The sequence below is a fragment of the Pipra filicauda genome, unplaced genomic scaffold (assembly GCF_003945595.2).
Source record: "Pipra filicauda isolate LSUMZ 115617 unplaced genomic scaffold, ASM394559v2 scaffold299_size895176_pilon, whole genome shotgun sequence".
Lineage (NCBI taxonomy): Eukaryota > Metazoa > Chordata > Aves > Passeriformes > Pipridae > Pipra > Pipra filicauda.
Window position 1 is genome coordinate 858,369 of NW_024104419.1, and position 24,594 is coordinate 882,962.

At 50.7% G+C, this 24,594-nt stretch overlaps 1 protein-coding gene across 1 annotated transcript; it reads right to left on the reverse strand.

Annotated features, from left to right (window-relative positions):
* Nucleotides 1-3,093: 3,093 nt before the first annotated feature.
* On the reverse strand, nt 3,094-22,449 carry SDC4 (syndecan 4). Its single transcript, XM_027745889.2, has 5 exons — nt 22,332-22,449; nt 8,279-8,420; nt 7,345-7,397; nt 6,924-7,107; nt 3,094-5,699 (listed from the first exon to the last, which is right to left on the reverse strand). The coding sequence occupies exons 1-5, from the start codon at nt 22,407-22,409 to the stop codon at nt 5,548-5,550; spliced, it is 609 nt and encodes a 202-aa protein (XP_027601690.1). The 5' UTR covers nt 22,410-22,449; the 3' UTR covers nt 3,094-5,547.
* Between the last annotated feature and the right edge of the window lie 2,145 nt (nt 22,450-24,594).

The following is a 24,594-nucleotide window of genomic DNA, read 5'->3' on the forward strand; positions in this document are numbered from 1 at the left end:
TGAAGCCTGAACTCTCCCCTTGGTGCCCCTCACCTCTGCATCAGGCCTGGCCAGAGGCAGAAGAAAAGGCACTTCATCAAACCCTCTCCAGCGTATGGCTAAATAAACAGCAAAGCAGGATTGGTGCTGAGAGATGTGGTGAGATGTGCTCTTTGGTTTCTGCCTTGGGGTGAGATTTGTTCTTTGGTTTCTGCCCTGGGGGCACACCAAGAGCGTGACTCTGGGAGAGGAGCCTCCACTCCAGCCATGGCTCCCAGGAAAGCTCGAGATGCACTCAGGGTTTGTCCCCATGCCCCTGCCCAGTGTCACCAGCCCCTCTGGGCTGCCTTTGTGGGTGTGCATGGCCCCTGTCCCCTCGCACCCCACCGGGAGCCGACACGTGCGTGTGCCCAGAGCCCCCGGGCTGCGCCGGGGGAGCGGGTGGGTTTGAAGGGCTCTTTGTTCCCCTGTGTAATTATACCTGAGCAGGGGAATAGAAACGTGCTGAAAACCCCTCGCTGGACCTTTCTGACAGGAGCCGGGGCGTTCGGCCACACAGTGGCCCCATTGTTCCCTTCCGTGCGCTGGGAGCAGCAGAGCACCTCCTGCACCCCCTGCTTCCCCGAAATAACCACCCTGTGATTAAAAACCGTGTCTCTTCCCTCCAATACTGGGCAAAACACCAAGCCTCGCCCCTGTCCAGGGCTGGCAGGGCAATGTTGTGGTAGTAAGGGCAGTGCCCACAGGTGAGCCCGTGCCTTTGTCACTGAGAGCACCCCCAGCACCCCAAACCCTCACACCAGCCCGGCTGGGCACAGTCATGGGGATATCCCCACTCTTGTCCATCCCTGCCCTTGCCAAACTCCACGGGGGAAAAGAGGCGAGGGGTAGAGCAGGGAGGAAGCAGAGGGAATTAAAAAAAAAAAAAAAAGGGAGGGGAGGAGAGGGAAAGAGGGAAAAGAAAAAAAAATGGAAAAAGGCAAAACAAAAGGGGGGAAAAAAGGAAAAAAGAAAAAAAAGCAAAAAAGAGGAAAAAAAAAAAAAAAAGAAAAAAAAAGAAAGAAAAAAAAAAAAAGAAAAGGAAGCGGGGGCAGATCCCGGGGGTCCCGCGTGCGGTGCCGGGTGTGCCCAGGAGGGGGAGGCAGACACGCGGAGAGCGGGGAACGGGCCGGGAGGGAGCCGGGAAAGGGGAATGTCCGGGGGGTGTCCCGGGGAATGTCGCGTGTTCGGCGAAGAAGTTACGGCTGCCCCATCCCTGGAAGTGTCCAAGACCAGCTTGGACGGGCTTGGAGCAGCCTGGGCTGGTGGAAGGTGTCCCTACCCACGGCAGGGAGGGTGGAAGATGACCTTTAGGGTCCCTTCCAACTCAAACGATTTTGTGATTCTATGAAACACGACCCTCAAGGAGCCGCTTTGGTACAGGTGACAGGCTTGGCCCCCCCAAAAAACACCAGAGTTTTGGGCATCACCACCTGCAGCACAGCTGGCACCAGGATAGGACAGAGGATAGTGAAGGAGGAACTGAAAGGTTACACCCCATTTTCCATCTACCCGGTGCTCCTCCAGCCAGGGAGCATTTGGGAAGGGCAGACCTGCCCCCGAGCACTCTATCACATCAGTACCTGGGAGGGTTCCAGCTATTTTCAAGCCTGGTGATGCAGATCCTCAAGGTTTTGGTTTTAAAACCAGAGCAGCACTAAAAAGAAAAAACAACAGTGTGTCATCTCTTAGGTCAGAGATGAAGACCAGGAATGCACAAGGCATTAGTGCTTCTTAGGATACACCAGGAACAGGCAGGATGGCCAGGGAGGGCAGAAAGGCAGACAGAGGGAATAGTGACAAATCCATCCCAGGAACTGGGGCCTTGCAAGGACAGGCAGGCAGCCAGTCTTGTGCTCCAGGGATTTGCAGACTCCTTGTCCAAACTGCTTTGCAAAAACAAGGCACTTTTACATTGGGGGCGGTTTTGGAAAGTACACGGGATTCTTGCAATGCAGAGACAAAGCCCAGGAGAGAAAGAAAGGGGAGGAGGAAAACAAAAAAAGACAACCACAGGTTGTTCCAAGCAGCGCATCCAAGAACCTGTCACAGCCACACGAGGAACAAGAACTCGAAGATCGCAGAGTACGTCACCGGTGCACTGACAAACACGGCCCCCACGGAGCACACGGCTCTGCTTTTCCTGGGACTGGATCACATTCTCAAAGGACCTTTCAGGGTGCACTGGTGACAGAGCAAGCAACAAGCACATGCTACTCCCTCACCCCTGAGAGAGCCTGGGTGTTAGTCCCAATTTGTTTCCTTCGCCCCTGCTAAGCCAAACCCCCTGGAGCAGGAATTCCCACCAGGGAGAAGGGAATTAGATTTTCTCAATGACAATAATCCATTTAAATACAGCACTTCTGAGGAGCCTCAGCACCGTTCCCAGCGAGCAGCTCTGCTCTCTGCACAGCCCACCCTCTCTCACCTGCCTGGGGAGAGCGATGGGTCCTGTCCCTTGAGAACACCAAGCTGGCAGAGCAGAGGGGCTTGGACAAACAGCAGTTTCCTCCACATCTTGCTTAAAAGAGCAGCTGTTTTAGTCCAAAACAGGATGAAGTCACCTGTGGACTTGCTCCCAGAGCAGCTGATCCCAGGCAAGCAGAACAGCTCTGCCCTCACTTGAAGGCCTACGTTGGTTAAACAGGGTTGGCTTGAAACTTGGTGGAGAAAGACCCCAGGCACATCATTCTGCTTGAGGGTACAGACATGTGCTGCTGTTACTAGAGGACAGGCACAGGCCTCTCTACTTCCCTCTGTCCCTTCTGGCTGCAAGGGGACAGCCTTCTCAAAGTGCCATCACAAACTGATCACCAGAGACAGGACAGACTCACCTCAGGGGTCTGGGCTGCCTCTGCTTCACTTGCTTGGAGAAGCCCAGGGACAGTGGGAGTCACTGGAGGGGCAGATGCTGGAGGCAGCTCTGGAGTTGCTGACAAAGCCTCTTTGAGCTGCAGCCACCGAGCCAGGTCCCAGCGTGCCTCCCTTCTTGGTAAACCAAGAAGTTACACAAACACGAGCTCCCAGTTATCCAGCTCCCAAAAGAAATTTCAGATCAGAAACAGTCCAAAAAGCCAGTTTTAGAAAGTACCATTTATTTGAGGGAAAAAAAAATAAAAATCAGTAACAGTGGAAAAACCCCAAGAGCAATTACACAAGAGAATCTAAGTATCCCGAGAAGCGGACACGGCTCCTGCCTTCCTGGTAGTGCTGTCCACAGGCAGCACAGTCCTCCCTCTCCTGCCCAACCTCCATTGAACCCTGTGCAGCTTTGAGAGCCTCCCAGAGCCCACAATTTCCCTGAACACACTTGTACTGGGACCGAGTGAGTCACCCAGAGGAGCTCTCCTCTCCCACCCATGTCCCAACACACACTTCCCTGTGTTCCCACCTCGATTGCCTCACCCTGAGAAGGGGCTGAACTTTCTTCTATGGCCTCTCTGGTTTTGGCCTCAAGCCTACACTGCAAAGCCTCAGTAAAGAGGCTTCAGGAGCCACAAGATTTCTGAACAGCCTTTGCAACTGCCTGTTTTCATGCTGCCTACCCAGGCACTCAGCTTGGGGACCCACGCTCTGATTTTTGTTTTAAACCACACCAGACTCTGAGCTGCAGGACATGACTCACACATAGCTCTGTAAGACCTTCCTGACACAGAGGCATCAGACACACATCACCCTTTGCTCTGGGAGCACTGGGGGGATTGGTCCAATCCAACTCGCAGTGGAGGCAGGAGCCATCCATGTACAGGATATGTTAACAAAGACCCATGGCAGGGGGTTCAGAGCTTGCACCCATGAAAGCTCAGTGCTCCCAGGTGGGAGATGCTGCCCAGGCAGAGCTCAGCTACCAGACCCAGCCTTCCACAAGAGGCAGGACTCAGCACAGCACCACAGAGGACTCTGCCACACAGCCAACCCCCAAACATTAAGTTATGCCCTCCATACTGCAAGCTTCCAACGCCTGCTTCAAAGAGCAAACCCAGGTGGGGATCTCTGCTCTGATTCTCGAGATCAAACCCAGCACTGATTCATGAGGATCAAACCCAGCACATCACCAACCCCAGCCCTCCTCCAGGCACAGCCAGGACACGGTGATGGAGCCCCAGGGCTGCTCCCAGCTCCCTTCCCAAGCCTCTCGTGCTTCACACAAGACAGTGGACAAACAGCAGCACAAACAAGATCAAAAGCCTCTTACACACTGTAAGGCTGCTGAAGAACTAACTCCAGCCTTTTCACTGTTAACTGTATATTTCTCAGTAAAATATATAATATATAGCTCTATAGGACTGATTGTAATATATTACAGCCTAGAAATACTCTTGTCTTTTCCCTACTTCAATCATATTATGCATCCAACTTTGCATACAGAAGTTATTGCCTTGAATTTATAGTTGAAATTCACAGAATAAAGCTTAAATAGTTTTCACAGAGACTCATTATATTAGTGTTTTACATAACAAGCATAAGAGTTACCAAATGAGAAAGCAGCCATTTCAGAAACTATAAATAATTCTATTTAAAAAAAAAAAAATCCTAAAAAAAGTTACGAGAAAACCATAAATATCTTTACCCTCTACAGTAGCTGCTATAGAACTAGAAGAAACCTGTAACACACTGTAGCTAACTCTGCTTCAGTTCAGAATATGAATCATATAAAACAGCATCTCTAGACAAATGCCCGGCCAAAGGAAACACAAAGGGATTGAAAAAATAAATCTGAGGAAATTAAAAAAGTAGATTTTTTTTTTATTATTTCAAAACAATTTCTACAAACTTTATATAAACATTAGGCTATTTTCTTTAAAATTGTTATAAAAAAATCCTACAAGCAATCCTTTAAAAAAAGGTAAGAGACTGAAGGCAAGGAAAGGGTGTCACCATAGCCAAACACAACTGGCTGTCCCGATTTCAAGGACTAATGACCCTTGCCTGGGGCCAACAGGAAGAGACAGAAGTCTCCTGGGGAAGACATTCCCATAGGCCCTTTATGGCATTCAGGGATTTTGAGCCTCTGTGGGCCTTTTACTCCCTGATAAGGCAACATTATCTGTAGTGTAAGAGATTCATAAATAGTTCTCCACAAAAATGCTTCACATCAACAGCCTGCAAGACATCTATAGCGAGATTTATAAAAAAAGCCATCTTCTATAGAAGCAGCCAATCCCAACACAGCACACTGGATGCAAACACATGGTGTTTGCTTCCATACAGTCTGGTTTGTGTTTATATACCCTCTATAAAACCAAGCAGAAAATTTGGCATCTTTATTCTTTTTACACTAGCTTAGGAAAAAAAAAGATACACTGAGTTGTTGGTTTTTTTTTTCAGACTCTTTGTATTTCATTGGGCCCTTGTTAGCTGAGCAGGATGGGAAGGGTCACGAAGAAAGTTTGTTTGTTTTTTTTTTTCTCTCAAAGTCACTTTGAAATTCAATCCAAAAAGAGCATTTGTTCAGCACATCTCATCTGAGGGTACAGTGTTTCCATACAGTTTGTTTGTCCCTTGATGGGCACAAGGTGCTGCTGAGCTTTAAGCATAGAACTCGTTTGTGGGGGCTTTCTTGTAGATGGGTTTCTTCCCCAGGTCGTAACTGCCCTCGTCCTTTTTCTTCATGCGATAGACCAAGAGGAGGATCAGGAAGATGGCAAACAGGAGGCCCACTGCTCCTCCTGCAATGAGAGCTGGGGAGGAAAAAGAACATGGAATAAGTCAGCTACATCTCAAAATCTGCTTCAAGAGTACCAGCCCCCAGAATTGCCTCCAGAGTCGGTGTCCATGTGCCTGTCACCATATGTGCTGGCACTTCCAGCAAACAGCAGATGTTACTGGGAAAGGCCAGAGACTGCTTCCAATCCAACCACAGAATATTCACATGTTCCACATTAACCAGTTTGTGCTAATCTTCCAGTTTAGTCCAAGGAAGAAATGCTGACAAGAAGATATCCTCCCTGCATGGAGGCAAAACTAAAAAAATCCACCAAAAAGAGCCCCACCACGACCCACAGGAAAATGGTGTAGCTCCAATCTGAGTGCTTTGTTAACCCCGTGTGAGCACACCCTGGGGACTCTCTATTCCATTTCATCAGCAACATCCAACTGCCAACACCACTCCCCTTCAAAAAAACCCCAAAACCACTACCCCAAATATCAATGCCCACAAACCCGCTAAAAACCACCAAGATTTCCTCTCTCCACACACCAAGCGTGGCCACAACACTTGACTGGTTTATCTTTAGCTGTGACACCTACTCCTTGCACTAAATCAGCTTCTTTGCTAGATGGCTTTCCAAGCCACTCTTCCAGTCTCTTCTCCAGCTGGGAGGATGGCTGTGGATTGACACAGTGTGCCAAGGTTTGTACCTGGACTATCAGGCCAAGTGCTTGAAGAAGCACTGTGCTAGAGACAGGCCTTTCCCACCTGCTGCAGGGGAGCCAGTCTCTTGGTTTTGCTCTAGACATCAGTACTCAGATTCCTACAGCTGACCAGGTGTTCAAACCCCTTAGAGGGGTTGCTTGGCTCCTGAAAAGGCTCAGAAAAGGCAGGACTTGGGCACAGGTTAGAAGGAACATGCCTCTATTTGATATGAAAGTCTATGATGTCACTGGTTTACAGCCAGAAACGCCTCTTGTTGAGGCAGTATCTGGGTGCAGAGCAGCTGCCACACGACTTAAGCCAACAGTCAGCTGGCAGGCTCAAAACCAAGCTGTTTACCTCAGCAAGGCAAGCAGCAGGCTCTGCTGTTGTTTAAGGACTAGAAAGCAGAAGTCACCCTGCTACAGGTAGTCACAGGGGCAATGAAACTCATTCCCTTTGTCAGGAGGGAGCTGCTCCCCAGAGAAACAGGGAATAACAGAAGGCATTTTGATTTTCAGCATTAATGATTTATCAGAAGGTGGAATATTACCTGTAAGGACTTCTGTTCTTTCAAAGATGCTGCTGTTGGCTGTGCTTGCCATGGAGATCTTGTTGGACAGGTTCTCTTCGACAGGTACAGCTTTGTCTGGAATGATTTCATTGTCCACCATTGTGTTTTTCTTCTCACCTTCTATCTTTCTCCCAGTATCTCCAGGGATATAGTTGTCAGATATCTACAGAACACAGACAAACCACACCCTTCAGTAAGCAGCACCCAGCCTACCTACAGCTGAAACCAGGAGGGTGTGCAGGGCATAGAAAGTTTGCTCAGTGCATTACAAGTACACTGTTCCTGCAGGTGGGTTCGTCCTGATGACACGTCTTGCAGGGGGGAGGGTGTTCAGGGAGTTCAGTTCAGACAAACCAAAGGAGTTACATGTTGCTTAAAAACACACAGGGGCAATACCTACCAGAGGAGTATCCATGGTGGTCAGATATATGCCTTCTTCAGAGTCTGAGTAGTCTGCAGAGGGGGTAAAATAAAATAGAGAGGACTTAAGTTTTATTCCCATTACATGCCATTTTCCCAGAATTCACACTTCCCATAATACCAGCACCTGCAGACAAACTAGAACTCTTGTCCTCTACAACTCCCTCTCATCTACTAGTCCTTTTATCATTAATGACTTTGATTGCACAAGACCATGAGATGTAATCTTGAAACCCATACCTCTTATGGGAGGGGTCTTCAGCTGCATCCATTGGCCCCTGCAGGGCAGATCTGCCATAGCTTACTAAGGTAATGCCAATGGAGGGCATTGCTCCCACAGCCCATCCCTAAAGGATCATTCACCAACCCTCCAGATCTGCCCAAACATGTCAGCCACCGATTTCAGCACTTGTTCTTTTACTTTTAGAGAACAAATGTTCACATAAAGGGACACAGAGCTACAGAAACTGGTTTGGGCAGGGAGTTTTGCATGTCACAGAGAGTTCACTTGAACACCAGTTAGTCCTTCACCTTGTTTGGCCTCAGCTGAGATATTAACTCTAAGCCTTTTAATACTGCCTCAACAATAGATTTTTTTTTTTTTTTAGTTTCTCAGCAGTTCTTTGGAGTTCAACAGGAAAGAGATCCAGCCAGTGCAATGCCTTTTCACTTGCAGCAAGACAAGCTTGGCTACACTCCATCTGTCCTCCCCAAGTGATTCAACACCACAGCACAACCACTTTCACTGTTCTCATCTGACTGACTACAACTCACAAGGCTCTCTCATCTCCACTTGACACTGTGGTTCCTCTGGAGCTCTGGCTGTGCACTTGGCCCGTCACTCATGGGCTGGTGCTGAAAGAAATGTCACAGCATCAGCTGAGGTAGATCCATTTCCCCCCTTCCCTACTTACCTCCAGACCCAGATGACTCATCTATGTCCAACCCATCAGCAGTTAAGTGAGGCCTGAATTCACCAATGTCTTCATCATCTGGCAAATCCCCAGAGGCAGGGTAGTCAAGCCATCCAGCATCCATGGTCTCAGTTTCTCTCACCTGCAAAGGGGTATGGAAAAGTGTTAAATATCAGGCAACTCCTCCGAAGCATTTCACAGAAGGTTCAGAGCCTGTGCTGAGCACGTCACTTCCAACAGAAAAACAGTAAATGCTGAACTTCCTCTCCACCAAAAGCATTATCGTTATCAACCTGGAAATAGCTGAATTCCCCTAGAATTTCTCAGAACAGAAGTGAGAGCCAGCCTGGGAGGGGAATTTCCTGAGCATTACAGATTCAAGAAGTTCACCTAAACACACAGGGTGAAAACAACACAACAGGATCTTGTTCAGGAGTTTGCATCAAAAGCATTTGGAAAAGCAATACCTTGGAAGGACTTGCTATTCCTGGGGAAAAAGCCTGGCACCTATAGGTCAGTTTCTTGCATAACACCAAGGCCTCACAACCAAGGCAATTCCTCGCTTCTTGTATTGAGAACAAACCCATTTTATCACCCAAGGCTTAAAAACTGGTCTGTCAGTTCAGCTGAACTGCAGTGCAATACAGTGTGACGTTCAAGAGCACTCACTATCAGTAATGACTCGCCTGAAGGAAGAGCTTCCCCTGCCTCACCTCTTAAAAAGCATGTAAACAAACAAGCCTGTAAAATATGTCCAGGATCCAAAGGCCCAAGGAGTGCAGTTACAGCACAAAAGCTGGAGAGCCTCCCAGATATCAGCTCTTTGGCCACAATGGCAATTTGCATACCCAAGCTCATTTGCACTTGGGACTTTCAAGGAGCCACAAGCACAAACCTCCTGCCCTCACCAAGGTTATGCAACTTCCCAGAAGTATTTCTCCTCTCCCTACAGCCCTGGGGCCAGCCCGGTGAGGGTACCACAGGTATGAGCTCTGGGGTTGCTCAACACCAGCCCACAGATTCCAGGTGCTTCCACAGCCATGAAATCATCCCGGTGGAGGAGGACTCAACCCCTTCCCCTAAGGCAGATGGATGGGTCTCACAGCCGGGGGCTAAGCTGGCAACATTCTTTCACCCTGAACGCCTGGGAAGACTGGGATGTCTTTACAAAGGTTTTATCAGGAGAGCATTTTTAAAGCATCTCTTTACTCCAGTCCACCACATCCAGGGGGGCTTTTCTCAGTGTACAGGCTTACCACGAGCTACAGCCTCAGAGGGGTGAGAAGGATCAGAGACTGGGGACAGTCAGAGCTGCTGGGATCAGCCCTCCTGCTCCCCTGGCCAGGTGTGGCCCATCCCACAGCCCAGCAGTGACACGACTGATGAATTACATCCGCTATCGATCTCACACGCCAAGGCCAACAATCAGCCACAAGCCACATGTCAGCCTCCTCTGCCCACAGCCCCAGCCCAGATTCCAGCCCATTCCCTTGCCCCTCAGCACATTTGCACACTGGGTTTGCCACAGACAAGGCTTTGTGGCCAGGCCAAGATGTTTCTCATTTTGCACCAGGAGCAGTGGCACTAGATGTGCTTTTTCTTTGCTTATTGAGGCATTTTGGGTCTCCCCAGCAACTCCGCTGCACGATAACCAGATGAACAGCCCAGAGGGCATGAAATGCTGAAGCCAGTTCTCCTCCCAGAACCATCTCTGCTATGCCAAGCCTGGCACTAGGTGTCAGGAAGGGGGCTGGGAGGAAGGTCAGCCTGGAAGAAATCCTCTCCCCGCCTGGAACCAGGCATTCCTAACGTTACGGATCACTCGCTCCAAGGGAAATTCATTTCAAGATACACGAAAACCAGCCAAAGCCAGCCCTGCAATGGAAACTGCTGCCAGCATGCAGTAGCTGTTCCCAGGGCAGCTCCTGGCCACTTCTTCCTGGCAGGAAGAGCTCAATTCCCAATCTAGGGCACCGGGGCTGGGGAGCACGTTTGCTGCAGACCCATATAATCTGGCTGCTGCACTGGGCAGATCGATGTTGGCAACAGTGCTGTGCCGAGCCACACCCCGGTGCCAGCTCACCCTGTACTTCACCATGAGTCATGGCCTGTAGTGTCCGAGCAAGGGCAGCTCCAGAAAAGCTGGGTTTAGTCCCCTGGAGTGGCTGGACAGCCCCTTGGCCATATCAGCTCAGCCCAGCCAGGAGCAGACAGCCACAGCCATGAGTACACGCTGTGGAACGCACCGGCCCTGGCTATCAGAAAACCCTATTGAAATCAGGACAGGCAGTGTTTACCAGCACAGGACATAAGGAAATTACTGACTCACAAGCATAAATAAGATTATATGGGAGCGTTCCCTGAACTCACTCTTCATCATCCTCTTGAGCAAGGACAGGGAAGTTCCTGGAAGCCACAAGAGCTTCTCAAACGGTACAGGAAACTTTTCCTGTGGGCAGTGAGCCTCACGTTCCAGATTCATCTGCCAGGGAAGTCAGAGGGCTGCTGGGCACCTCCATAATTATCCTTCAGGTTTCAAGGCATGTACTTCTAGGAAGCTGGCTCTAGCTGGGAGCTGGGGCATGGGCAGCCTAGGAAGAGTTAATACTGGAGTGTGGTGCTTGAAGGGCAGGTCTGGAGCAGGCACATTCCTCACATACACACCTGTGAAAGGGCACACGGGCACTTTCACAGACTTACAAGCACGGGCTGCAGGCTTCCCAAGTGCCACATAAAGAGCTCCCTGGAGTTCTTTGCTTAATAAAAGTACACCCCTTTCCAAGGGCATCCAGTCCTCCCTACAGCTCTGCTACTTGAAGGGGCACTGCGGAAGGCAGCCGTACTTCCTCTGGGCTTGCAGGCTGCAGCCAAGAGGAAAAAGCTATGAGACTGCCACAGGATGATGGTCAGCCCTTGCCAAGTCATCTCTGGCCACATTCAGCTTAACACCTTCTGCAACTGCCAGCTGGAGAAGGACACCAGCGCTGCTCAGAGTCTGCTTTCCACCACCTGTTGTCCCAGGACTGGAGCCAGGCCAGGGACTTGCTGGGAGAGTCGGACTGGGCGGCTGCACAGCTCCACCTCACCCTGGCAGCTGAAGTCAAGTCCTACTATTAATATGATCCTCTCTAGGAGGGGTCTGTACAGAAATCAACCTTTCCTGTGGGAGTCTAGTTCCAGATTTCTTCCTCATGTTAAGCAGCTTTATCCCCAGTAAGCACCATGGGAGATTAAAGAGTGTGCTGGGGAGCAGAAGCTTTGCCTGCCTGCCAGTGGCAATAGATAAATAAATAAACAAATAAATAAATTATAGATTTTGTGCCAGACAACCAGCGCGTGAGGCACGTGAACTATGAGCATCATTCCTGGAAAAGCTGGGCACAGAGATCTCATGTTTGAGCCCAAGGCAGGCTGTACTACTGGATGAAGCCAGACACTGTTTGCTCAGTGGAGGTACAAGAATCACACCCCTGGCACCCCAGGCAGCACTGCTGTGCTCCATTCCTAGCCCACTTCGCTCCATTTCGTGCTCCTGAACCCTTCCCTTACAGCCCCAGGATACTCTTCAGCTCTTCTCAAAGCAAGATCATCTATTTATTGAGGCAGCAAGCAAAGTTTGAATGCAAAGTGTGAATTTCCCCAGCCGCTGGCGAGTTCTGGGAAATAACAAACCCAGGCAGCTCGTCTGCCCCAGCCCACATGTCCTCACCACAGCCTTTGCAAACCTTTCAAAAAAACCCAAATGATGTTTCGGGGCAGAGACAAAGTTTTCCAGACATGGAACTGGCTTTTACAGCTGGCCCTTGTCTCTGATCAAACACAGAGTTCATTAAAAGCTCCTTTGAAGGGTCACAGCCAGCAAGTTGCAAAGGGAGTCAGACCTGCAGGGACTGGGGCAGCCACAGCGCACGGAGCTCTTTATCAAGTTTATTATTTTGGCATGGAGACCCAGTGCTTGCTCCTGGTCTCCCTCTCCAGCACTATGTACACAAATCCAGGAGTAAACAGGAGCAAGGTGAAAGTCAACCTTTCCTAGACAAAAGCAGATGGAGCTGGGCCAGCCTGGGAGGTGGGGGCAGAGGCACAGACCTGTTAACTCTTTGTAGCCTGCAGGGACAGGCAGGTGTAAGCTGCTCCCAGGGCTTTTCTCAGGTGCTCTGTACTCAGGGACGGTTCTACAGATCACCTTATTTCACTTCAGCAAGCAGGGCTACACAAAATATCCTTTCCAGACCTGTGCTGTCATGGACAGATGTCACCTCACACACCACCACAATGCACACCCACATCAGCTCAACCAGCAAGGGCTCCCGGACAACACCAGCAGCTGCCTGGATGGCTCAGCCTCAGAGCCTGGTTATTAAGAGATCATTTGCAAAGCCTCCACCCACCCTGGGCCTTCTGCTGTCCTGCATCATGGACCAAAGAGCACGGAATCCAACAGGGCCCTCCCAGTGCAGGGATGCAAAGCTCTGTAAACCACCCAGCCCAAGAGAGGGGATTTCCATAGAGTTCTCTTCCACTGAGCTCTTGCAGGAGCCCACAAACCAGGTGGGTTTTAAAACTCACACCAAGCATGCAAAGGAGCAAGGGTTAGGAATGAGCTCACCCCCCTCAAAGCCCACCAGCCCCCCAAAGCAGGAAGGTGGAGGAGTCTGACAAGCACAGGAAACAGCTCAAATTGGTGTGAAGCAGCCAAATAAAGCTGATCCCTACAGGAGGGAGGTGTGCAGTGAGGCAACAGGCAAAGACAGCTCTATCTTCCCATCTGAATGCACATTAAAAAACATTATTAGAAGTCACAGGTGCTTCCAGCGACAGCTCCTGTTAAGACTAGTAAGGAAAGGGTCTATATATTCCCCCAAAATACCCTTCACTCCCTCCATGCTCCAGCTCCGTTTAGGGGAAAAAAAATAAACATACAAAAGTCATGTTAGTCCTGAGAGCAAAGCAAATATCAATATTTTGTTCTAGGTCACACCTAACTCCTTTAACATATCAGCCACAGTAAAAAAGTAAAAACAAAAAAAAACAAAAAAAAAAACAAAAAAAAAAACCAAAAAAAAAACAAAAACAAAACAAAAACAAAAAAAAACAAAGAAAAAAAAAAAAACAAAAAACAAACAACAAACAAAAAAAAAAACAAAAAAAAAACAAAAAAAAAACACAAACAAACAAACAAAAAAAAAACACTTCTCCCAGCTTCTTGTGCCTGTGCCTGGTGGTACTATTTCACCACCCATTTCTGGTCAGTCTGTCCCACATAACTCTCAGCACACATGGCCTGGATTGGCCTTTGTGCCAAAGGACAAAAGTTAAACATCTCCCATCCAGGCACATGTTTGTATTTAGTTGCATGACAGGATCACCTGAGGCTTCCAGACATGGTTAAACACTACCCTTGCTCAACACTTTCCAAGCAGTCCTAGAGCAGAGCCACAGCCAGCCTTGCCCATCTCCTCTCTGACAGCCACTATCCAGCACTCCCACCAAAGTGAGCCACAAAGGTAAATCCAAGGCACCCCTGAGGACTAAGGGAGAAATTTGAGACTGAAGCACTGACCACAGCGTGCAGGCATCTCCAGTGCCCACACCACTTACTGCACACTCTCTCTGCCTCTTAGCAAAGAAGGGGAAAAAATACATTATTTTTTGAATTATGCTCAGTAACACAGATAGGCAGGGAACAGGGTTTTGCTTAATAAGACAAAGCAGGAGCAACATGCAGGCTGGGGAACTGTCTGGCTGGTGAAAGCATCACTCGTTCAAGGTGACTCCGCAGCAGCCTGCCCAGTCCCTGTCCAACCAGGTATCCATCTCCCTGCAGGTACATCCCCAGCCCCTGTGCTCACACTCCACAGCCCACGTGAAGAGCAGAAGGCACGTCCAGCACTACCCCAGTCCCAGCCCGGGCCGCTCCCCCCTTGCCCCCGTTCCCCGTGTGATTCTTTAAGCCGTGTCGCCACAAGCAGCTCTCCTGGGGGCTCATGCGGCAGCGGAGCCATAATCCCCGTGACAATTACACTGTAATCCCGGGCTCTGCAGAGCCACTCGCTGTCACGGGTGCCTCCCCTGCAGCAGGGATGAATCCTCCCGGGCTCTGCTTGCTCAAAATAGGCTTCCCTGCGCTCACAAAGTCAAGCCTCGGTTACCTTTGAACCGCTGCGCGCTTGCTTACACACACAGCCTGCTTGCTCCCTCCGGCCCACAGGAGGACAGAGAGATTACCAAGGAATGAACTCTTGTTTAACTGCTTTTCTCTGATTATCAGCCACGAGCAAAGCCATAAAGATCGAGTCTTTTGCCAGACAGGCACATGCTGGGATCTGTTTACTGCAATGGTGGCAAAATAGCTGCTCTAAACACTCCATGCCCAGCTCCAAAGCCAGAGCGGGAAGGAGACGACTGCTTCCCATCCAGCTAGAGGAGATAAAGCTCAGCAGGCAGTTGCAGATGGCTGTGTGTCCATCACTTGCCCTGAAGCAAATAGAGATAATGTTCAGAGGAAAACTACAGGAGGAAAAAGCAGGAGCTCTCATGTGACTTCAGAGGAAAACAACTGCGGCAGGATTTCACACCCCTGAAGGGTTCTCCTGGTCACAGCAGTGATACACACCTAGTTCATAAAGAGATTATATTTTTTATTGTATTTACAAACCTAATCGTAGGCAATTCATACACTTCACTGCCCTGGGCTCAGCTCAGAAGCTGGAGAAATCCAAGGTAAAAAAAGGAATTCAGTTTTTCCAGCTCACGACTCATTCTGAGTTGCCCTACTCTATAATAGAGACTTCTACTGCATCCTTGTCTGCGGAAGGAAAAAAGAATACAAAGGCCCCAGCAAAGCAGCTTTTCCACCAAGGATGATTTTTCATGCTGATGCTTCAGGCTTGGGATATTTCATGTATCACACTTCCCCCCGACACCAGGAAGAGGCCTGCCCTCACTGCCCTTTCCTAGAATACAGCTACACCCCAATATTTCCCCGAACACGTACACAAGCAGAATTTCCACTTGGCAAGAAATGCGTGACGTGCCTTTTTGGGATCTTTGTGCTCCCTCATGCCAGCGTGTTCACAAAATTAAGCCAGGCAGACACCCAACTTCAAAGGGTGCCTTTGCTATCTGGCTCACCATGCGGCTAATCTCAGCTTGTTTGTACAGTCAAGATTCCCAATGCTGCGCCCTACAAATGCTTCCCCTCCCACGATCCATTTTAATCTAATCAGAAGTAGTAGCCCAAAGATTTAGGCTTAGCCCAGGCAGCTGAGCTCTGCCAGCACAGTTATGCTGCTCCGTTGGCAAAGGTGCCAGCAAAGAACTGCAGCAGAGGAAGTTATCGCCACAAAAGCACTTGAGACAGTGTAGCAGCAGCACTCCACTATCAGCCAGACCCGTGTGAGCATTGATACAAACAAACAATTCAACAGCAGGCATTTTCCTAGCTAGCTGCTACAGCAGCAGAGGCTGGTTTTTCAGTGCCTGGAGTTTGGGGTTGGGTTTGTTTGTTTGTTTTTTAACAAAGACGTTCCCTACTTGTGCAGAAGTTGCCTTGGCTTGGGCCCAGAAAGCAGCAGACACAGTGTGTGCTATTGGGAATAATGCAGCTGTACTTCAGGAAACCTGTCACTCCCGGGGCATTTTTCCTCTCTCAACAGGTTCTGGATTCCCAGTAAGGCTCCCTCGCCTCTTTGAGCAGGGGGTGAGCAGCTGGCAGCAGTTTTCCAGCCCTCCCTGACCATGTCTCTGTACCCACTTTGTCACAGCCAGGAGCAGAGGGACCCAGCCATTGTTTGGGTCACTCCTTCCCTGGCGCTGCAAAGCCCACGCTCAGCTGGACTAGCAAGTCTGAGTAACCAACACGCAGGACCTGCTCCTCATACTCAGCCTCAGGAAATTTGGAATTAGCGCCAAGAACAGCCCGCACATAAACAGTCTCCTGCAAGATCCTGGCTCCAGACTCTGCTCCACTGCACACTGTGGATTTGCAATAAATATTTACCTCGCTGGGGAACAGAGTATTCCAAGCAAAAGCTCCTGACATCAGTAAGGACTGTATTTCCATTTGGAGGAGAGTAGAAGCTTCTCTATTTTTAAAGGGGGACATTAAAGAGGCTTCTGCCACCCTCCTAGCACCATACTGGCCAGGATCTGTCCCTCCACCTACGGGTCCCACTCTTCTCCAGGCCAGCACAGCAGCACCCCACCACACCAGGTGCCCTCCTTCCAGCCATACTCCCCTCAGTCACCTCACCTTCTGCACAGAGATTTCTGGCTACTGTGCTGCGCAAGCCACTTCAGTGCAAGTCCAAGGCACTTTCACAGTCGTTAATGCACGTTAGCACTGCTTTTTATTGCTATAGTTGGACTGTAACAGCAGCTAAAGGGCAGGAGGCAGGGTGAGCCTCACAGCAAGGTAAGCTGGCCAAGGGCACATCGCTTCGTATTCAAGTCTGACAGCAGCACAGTTTTAGAGGAACTGTGGTGGAGACATCTTTTCCCCTACAGCAGCTAAGGCAGAGCAACAGCAGAAGAGAGAAATCCTTCCCATGGCAGGCTTTGCCGTCCCTGACACAACACAATTTGTTTAAGCAAGAAGCAGCCGTGGTTTTGCTTGACATAACACCAGCCGCTTGGGTAACAGTGCTATGGGTCTCCCAGTCTCCTTCCTGCCCCAAGGAGTGTCTCTCTGAGATTTTAATTAACTGCTTTGATTTTTAAGTTATCCCAATAATTTGTCTAACAACAGCCTCTTGGCATCTTATAAGCAGATTCTCAGCCTCAAAGGATTTAAGGACAAAACTGACAAGAGTGCATATTTCCAGCAAAAATAAAGACTTTTACAAGAAGCATACTTTTCAAGTCAGTCAGCCTTCAGAAACTGAGAGGGACACAGCTACATCTTGCATGTTTTCCCCTCCTACGCTGACATTTTCTTCAGATTTGGGATTAAGTATTTAACCCCCTCTTTTGAGGCTTTCTGCTCCTTTAGCTTGCTTTGAACACTTTCACTTACTTTGGCTAATACCATTGCTTTCCTCTCTCCCATGGAGCTCTTGTTTCTGCCTGGAAATGAAGGAACCACCGAACTGCCAGAGCAAGTTACAGCTGCTCAAGACAGGGACATTTTCTGATCTGCCTTTGCCAACACCAGCTCAGCTACTGGCAGCAGTCACATGTCAGAGCCCGACAGCTTTTCTGCCCACCACAGCCACAACCAGATTAAACAGGAGGCAGCAGAGAAGGCGCTCGGCCAGCACAGACTGTGTGCCAAGCAGAAGCCCTAGTTCTGCCTGTCACCCCTTTCCTAACACCATAAGAAGAGATCCACCTCCACACTGCAGAGCCTCGGAAGTCTGTCTGAGTCACTGCTTTGGGTAAGGGGCCAGGCTGTTACTCAGAGGGTGACAGCAGTGTCTAAGGGAGCTGTGATGCCAGGCAAGTGCCAGAAACCTGAGTCAGAGCATGACTGCTGCAAGTCAGGGCCGATGGCGACACACGGCAGAGCTGGTCCTCTGACCAACAGCATTCACTGGACAAACATTCAGGCACACGCTTAAAGACAAAAAAATAAAAGCCTGAACTAACCTAGAAGTGCAGCCCTAGAAGCTCATTAATGTAGGATCTTTTACAGTCCCTCAGAGCAGTGGCTTATTACAAGTTAAACTCTTTAACTAGGCTGCCCTGTCTGTTCAGAGCCACCAAGCCCAGTCTCATCACAAGAGTCTCATTCTAGTGCAAATCATTTGAATCCTTAATCTCAAGCATTTGCATTCCAGCCAGTCTCAAACAAACAGCCACACATGCTCCCCAACAGCAGCCCGAGGTCAGGCGTGCGCAGGGTTTGTCCCCTCGGTTTTGTAGTGTTTCAACTGCATCAGCCTCTAGTTTGAAGCTGCAAAAGCGGCACAACCCGGCTGTTGTTACAGGGCATAAAGGAACAGGGTGTACCGAGTGAAGGGGGAGAATGCAGCTGCAAGATCTAAGAGCAGGCTCAAGAGGATAAATGTTAACTCAAGAGCTAGGAAGTGTTTTGAAGGATGGATGCTCCTTTTGTCTAGCCAAAGCCATAGCTGGGGAGTTCTGTGGGATCAGAGAGCCACGATAACTTAATCAAGTAATCTTACAAGTCAACCCAAGTAATTTACATTGCAGACCATGGAACCACAGTTATGCCACTCTTACAGGTACAGTTAATATCACTAATTAAAAAAAAAAATTATCTTTAACTCTAAAAACATCAATCTGTTCATTTGAGAGAAAACAACATGCACAAAATGTAACACAATCTAGTGGTAACTTATAGCCAAGGGGATTCAAGCAGCCAGGATATGTCTAACAGAGTATTTACCAGCACCAGGAGTCAGAGGGAAGGGAAAGTAGCTGCAGGAGCTGTGCTGAAGTCCACGTGCTGAGCAGCCAGCCAGTGTCCCTCCTCTCCATCATCACCTGGAAAGTCAAGTTGGCAGCTTCCAGCTTGTGGTGGAAGTGGGACAGTATGACATTACAGGAAAACCATGGCACGGTCACATGAGGCTCCATTTCAGGCATTTGAGAGCAGCAAATGGCCTCCCCACCCCAACCATTCGAGCAGCTCAAGGCAATAGTAATGCCATTAACAGAGGCTTGGAGGGGAAGGGAGAGGCGAAAACACAGAGGAAAAACATTTTTGCTGTTGCTGGACTGGATACCGGCCTTTGCAAGACCTCGAAGTGCCAAAGCCTTGGGAGACAGCAACAGGAGAGGCAGGAAAGGCAGCAAACACATTGACTACCAAGAGCCTTAACTTCCCAGAGCAAATGAACCTCTGGTATCTCGAGTCTGGAAAGTACCAAGTTCAGCCCCGATGTGCCTCTTGCGTAAGCTGGTCGGAAAACTCTGAACCACAGGAGAGTGCTCTGCAGCATGGGAGCTGGCAGCACTTCGGACAGATGAGAACTGGGCAGCAGCACCGTTTCCCTGACTGTGCCCCAAGCACTGCAGGGGTGACTATTCCCACCCCTGGGAACCTCCACATCTATTATGAACAAGGCTCTGAGCCACGGAGGGACCACGGAGCCCTGAACTCCCACCCCGTGAACTGTGCATGCAGTTTGACAAGGTACAAGGGGCTAGAGAGGTTATTTCTTCCTACGTGTTACAGGCGTCTCTTCCCAACAGACATCTCTAGATTTGTCTACCAGAAATCATGGGCTCCTGGCACTTCAGGGCTAAGGAACATTGCTTTAAACACTGTATATAAACACCATGCTTCAAGAAGGCTGAAGCAAAGCAGGGTTTAGCTCTACATGTGAGCTTGCCAAGTCCAGGTAAAAAATAAAGTAAAACGTGCAGATAGCAATGTCTTGATTTGATTGGGAGGGACAGATGAGAAACTGGGCAAAGAGCAGAAAGAACAGGCCTCGGGGATCAATGGCAGCAGGACAAGCCAAACCGGTTTTAACATTAATAATGCTGCACTACTTTCCAAACACAGCTATCATCAACAAGACACCAGCTTTGCCAATCAGGAGGCCTCCAAGCATGATTGCTTTAAAACAGCAAACAGAGCCCACTAACAGCACGAAGCCTCCCCCTTCCCCCTAGAGCAATCCTCTGCCAGCAGCTTCTGGGTTGGATTTGTGCTCATCTGTACTGCTGGGGACCCACGAACACGATGTGGTGCTGCATGGAGACTTTTTCTGCATAGTTCAAAGATAAAACATCTGCAATAAGCTTGCAGCCCACTAGCACTGCTACAGCCCTGCTGAGCTCAGGGCACTCAGCCCTTTTGCAGCCCAAACTGAGCAGAGCCCAAGCCTGCAGCAGAGGAAATACCCCTTGCTTTCCTCCTGTGCTGCCAGGGGCACTTTTAGATGCTAAAAGCACAGGGAGAGCTCAGCAATGCCACTCTGCTCAAGTAGGCAGACCTCAAGTCCTCTGTCAGCTCCACTGATTCCACGTCTTGGCTGCACTGGGGGCTTTCTGTCCATCCCCCCTAAAGCATCTTCTGCAGGAACCCCATCCTTGCACAGCAGAGGGGAGCACCCTGCCCACACAGCCTTTGCCTTCCAAGGCACTCATCCAGAGAGGGCTGGGGAACACCTGGTGACATCAGGCATCAGCTCCAGGCTCCCCCCGCCCCACGGGGAAGAGGGGGATGTTCTCGCACAAAGCTGCGGGGCTGTTGTAACACAACCCACCCACCCGCAGCAGGAGCACAAACGTCACACTTCAGCACTTCAGTAATATTCCCCACCCTCTTACACATCCCAGGATTGCTTCACACGGAGAGAAATCCCATTTACACCAGAAAGCCGCGCGAGGGGAAACGAGCCAAGGCATTTCTGTTTGTACAGGCTTGGGGAAATATTCAAGCACCGAATCGCTCTCAAAATCCACGCTCTTACATAAGCACAAGAAATACAATCCCCGTCTTGTTAAGAAACAGCTACCTGTCTTCACCCTGCCCGCACAGAAAAACCAAGAGCCGCATGCTGTGCAGCCCTGCACGTTTTGGCGGTGCTATTAAAAAAAATAATATGGGAGGAGTGCCAGCAGAACTCTCCCAAACCGTGTGTCATCCTCATCTCCTCCCCGGTAGCCTGTAACCCAAACAATTTGTTTGGATAAGGCTTTATAGTAGGCCAGTGTTACTTCTCAAGCACACACTCCATCTTAGGTAGCTTAAAAGATACAGACAAATACTCCGTAGAAATTCTATATAAGGATTTACAGACCACATCTGTGCAAAATTTGTTGTCTTTGCAGAAATCCGATGCTTGCAGACCAGTCCAGTCCCCAGGGACACCAAGTTGCATTTCATACCAAACATGGTCAGTGCAACTTCCAGATGCTGTCTGCCCCAAAGGTTTGCCCTACTGGTTTGGGCCAGTTCCCAAACGACCGATTCACGTGCTTAATAGCAGGGATAAAGACACCAGATTAGAGTAAAGTGGATTTGGGCTGGTTGGTTTTAGCAAAGTAGCTGGCAATTACTACAGATGCTCTCTATGGGAGTTCCCTACTCTACAATCAGCAACCCCCCAACCCTGTGCCCCTATTACAAAGCAGCACAGTCTTATCAGTTCAGATCTGCCCACCCAGCCTTCAGTCCAAAGCAAACCAATGTGGATGATTAAATCTAGTTTCAAGGATCCCCGATCTCCTGCAGTTACCTTAATCTCAGCAGCTCTTTTCAGACCAGCAGAGGAATCTGCCCTGATTGCACTATCAGCAAGACGGACACACAAAAACAAACAAACAGCGGAGAAGCCAGAATCTCAAAATCTCTGCTTCACCACGAAGACCCCACACGTGCCGGCTTGAAGCATCCAAAATGTTTCACCTCATTATATATTTAAGAGATTCTTAAACCCTCCGTGGCAATGCATCATTTTTCATCCCCATGTGAAAGTAAGGAAGGTTTGATACACACTGAAAAACCCCAGGCACCGGCACAACCAAACTCCGGTAAGGCTGGAAAGCCTATCCAGGTGCTGTAACGCACCGCACGCATCCAACCCGCCACATATTCACAATAAAAGAGGGATTCAAGGACTTAAGTCCACGATGAGCAGTTGGAGATCGAAGCTGCAATGCAGCGGAGTTCATTTCCACCAGGTACCCCCGTAACGCTCTAACCCCACCAGCCCTGAGCACCGGGGAGACACGGGGAGAACGGGATACGTGAGGAGCGGCACAGCAGCGGGACAAGCCGGGCACCGGCCGGGACATCGCCGGGACGCCGCCGGGCACCGGCCGGGACACAGCCAGGCACGGCCGGCGCTGCTCTGGCATCGGACGGAAGAGGCAGCGTGCGAGCCAGGAGAGCCGGGGGAGGAACGGGAACGGCCCTATCGCCGGCCACCCATCCCGCCCCCCCTCCCCTCCCCCGGAGAAGGGCAAGCGGCGGGGGCAGACCCCGGGGGGGCAGCGGTGGCATCGCTTCTCAGGCTGCTGCAGAGCGGGGCCTGAGACCCGCGGGTCACCCACCCGCCGGCACCAGGAGCCCTTCCCTGGCGGGGCAGATCCCCCCCTTCCCTCCCGTCTCCCTCGGCCCGGCGGGACTCACCGACTCAGCGGCGGCGGCTCGCAGGAGGAGGCCGAGCAGCAGCAGCGCGGCGCGGAGCGGGACACGGGGCAGCGGCATGGCCGGGCTGGGCTGGGCTGTACCGGCAGAGACGGGGCGCCGGAGCTGCAGATCCGACCGGAGCGGGCTCTAGCCGCCTCCTGTCGCCGCCGCAACCCTTATAGGGCCGGCACAGCCCCCGTGGGGGCGGAGCGGTGCTGCTCCCGCCCCGCCGGGAATGCCCGCGGCCCCCGCCCCGCACCGGCACCGCACCCGCCGGCACCGGGGGGCTGCGACCTGCCCCGCACCGCCGGCACCGGGGGGCTGCGACCTGCCCCGCACCGCCGGCACCGGGGGGCTGCGACCTGCCCCGCACCGCCGGGACAGAGGGGCTGCGACCTGCCCCGCACCGCCGGGACAGGGGGGCTGCGACCTGCCCCGCACCGACACAGGGACACGGGGACACTGCCGGGCTGACGGCCGAGGCATCGCGGGGGGACACGGCGGAACCCGGGCCCGTCTGTGCGGGTGTGGAACACGCTCTGCATGGTTGGGACCCCCGTCCTGCCGGCGGCGGCAGTCACTGAGTTGTGGGGAAAGGGGGGAAGGAGAAAGGGAAGGGGGGGGGGGGAGAAAGGAAAAGGTGAGGAAGGAAAAGGGGGGAAGGGGAAAGGGAAAAAGGGAAAAGGAAAGGGGGGAAGGGGGAAAATGAAAAAGGGGAGGGGGACAAAGAGAAGGAAGGGGGAAAAGGCGGGGAGAAAAGGGCCGGGAGAAAAGGAAAGAGAAAAAAGAATGGAAGGGGGGGTGAGTTAAAAGGAGGGGGAAAGAGAAAGGGGTGGGGAAGTGAAAAGGGGGGGGAAAGGGAAAGGGAAAGAGGGGGGGAGCGGGCACACAGCATCCGCTTTCGCAGCATTCCACAAGTGACAGAAAGGTGAGAGCGAGTCCCCGCGCCTGGCAGCGCGTCACCGCTGCGGTGATCGCCGGTGTTACATCACTCGAGGCTCGTCGGAGGTGGAACACGAAACCGCTCCATCCGTCTTCTGTGTAAGCGGCAAGGGCAAAATCCCCACACTGATAAGGGAGGAGGGAGGGAAACTCAACAGCACACTTTAATTATTTCCGTTTCTCTTATCACATTTAATAACTTTGCCTGACCATGAGAATTTGCTTGAAAACATCTATTACAGTCCCTTAACCCGAGGGGTACCTGAAATCTCCCACCAGTACGGCCTCTGTGTCAGTCCCTCGCTCACGCTGCAGTCACATCAGTTTGCACTTGGGCTTTAAGTCTGCAGAGTATAAAGTCATTTTCTGAACAGGAAAGCAACTCACACACTACAAAGTGTATGTGCCATGATCCCACCTGCCAGGTATGGACACCACCTCCACCTGCTCCAGCACTACAAAGCTATCCTGAAAGAAGTTGTAGCCTTTCCCCGTCCCACCTTAAGCCAAAAAGACCCCTAAAGCAAAGCAGCCTTCACAATTGCCTGTTCCTTTGGGAATAAACAGGTACAGAGGGTGTGGGCTGAGGTCTAGAGGTGTCCTCAGTGTTGTTAGGACCGTGCCTGCACACATGACCACTGGCAGGAGGATCTCCTGGTAGCGCCGTGCTGAGCTAGCCGTGGAGCTGGTTGGCATGGTTGGCATAATATAAAGTGACAAAGAGCACTGCTCTGGGCTTAAAAAAATAAAGTAAGATCTGAAGACAGCACACGGGCAGGTAAGGGTAGGAACCAGCCTGGAGCAGATTGCGGGGGAGTTTGCTGTAGCACATGACCCTCTGTGCTCAGGACAGCCATGTATCACTAACCCCCTAGTTAACCTCACCATCCAAGGCCACGAGGGAGGGATCTGTGCTGTGGGCTGAGTTATTATCCTTCCTTATTACTCTCACTTCATCACACAGAGGAGCTGATGAAAGTCACTCCTGGTGCGGTCAGGGAGCCCAGCTCCAGTGAATCTCCAGCTCTGGACACCCAGCTGAGGTGGGCAGCAGGAGATGATGAGGAAGAATGGGCAAGGACTGGTCCGTACCATAACATCTGCCAGACAGGAGACAGCCTCGGCAGCACAAGGTGGCCAGAAGCATTCCATGGCCCCTAACCCTCTACATGCCACCTGGATTTGTGTGCATATGGCCATGACCTCTATACACCTCCTTCCAAGTAAAGCAGCCACCACAAAGATGCTTTCAAAACCAGCTTTCTGTATTGTGGCTACAAACCCGGCTCACTCGCCTGATTACTTCCTCTCCAAACAAGCA

Excerpts from the sequence above, each read along its gene's own strand:
- SDC4 (XM_027745889.2), bottom strand. The coding sequence starts at position 22,409 with ATGCCGCTGCCCCGTGTCCCGCTCCGCGCCGCGCTGCTGCTGCTCGGC. Across the intron at positions 7,398-8,278 it reads TGAGTCATCTGGGTCTGGAG|ACTACTCAGACTCTGAAGAA; the intron begins GTAAGTAGGGAA and ends CCCCCTCTGCAG. Across the intron at positions 5,700-6,923 it reads AAGAACAGAAGTCCTTACAG|CTCTCATTGCAGGAGGAGCA; the intron begins GTAATATTCCAC and ends TTTCCTCCCCAG.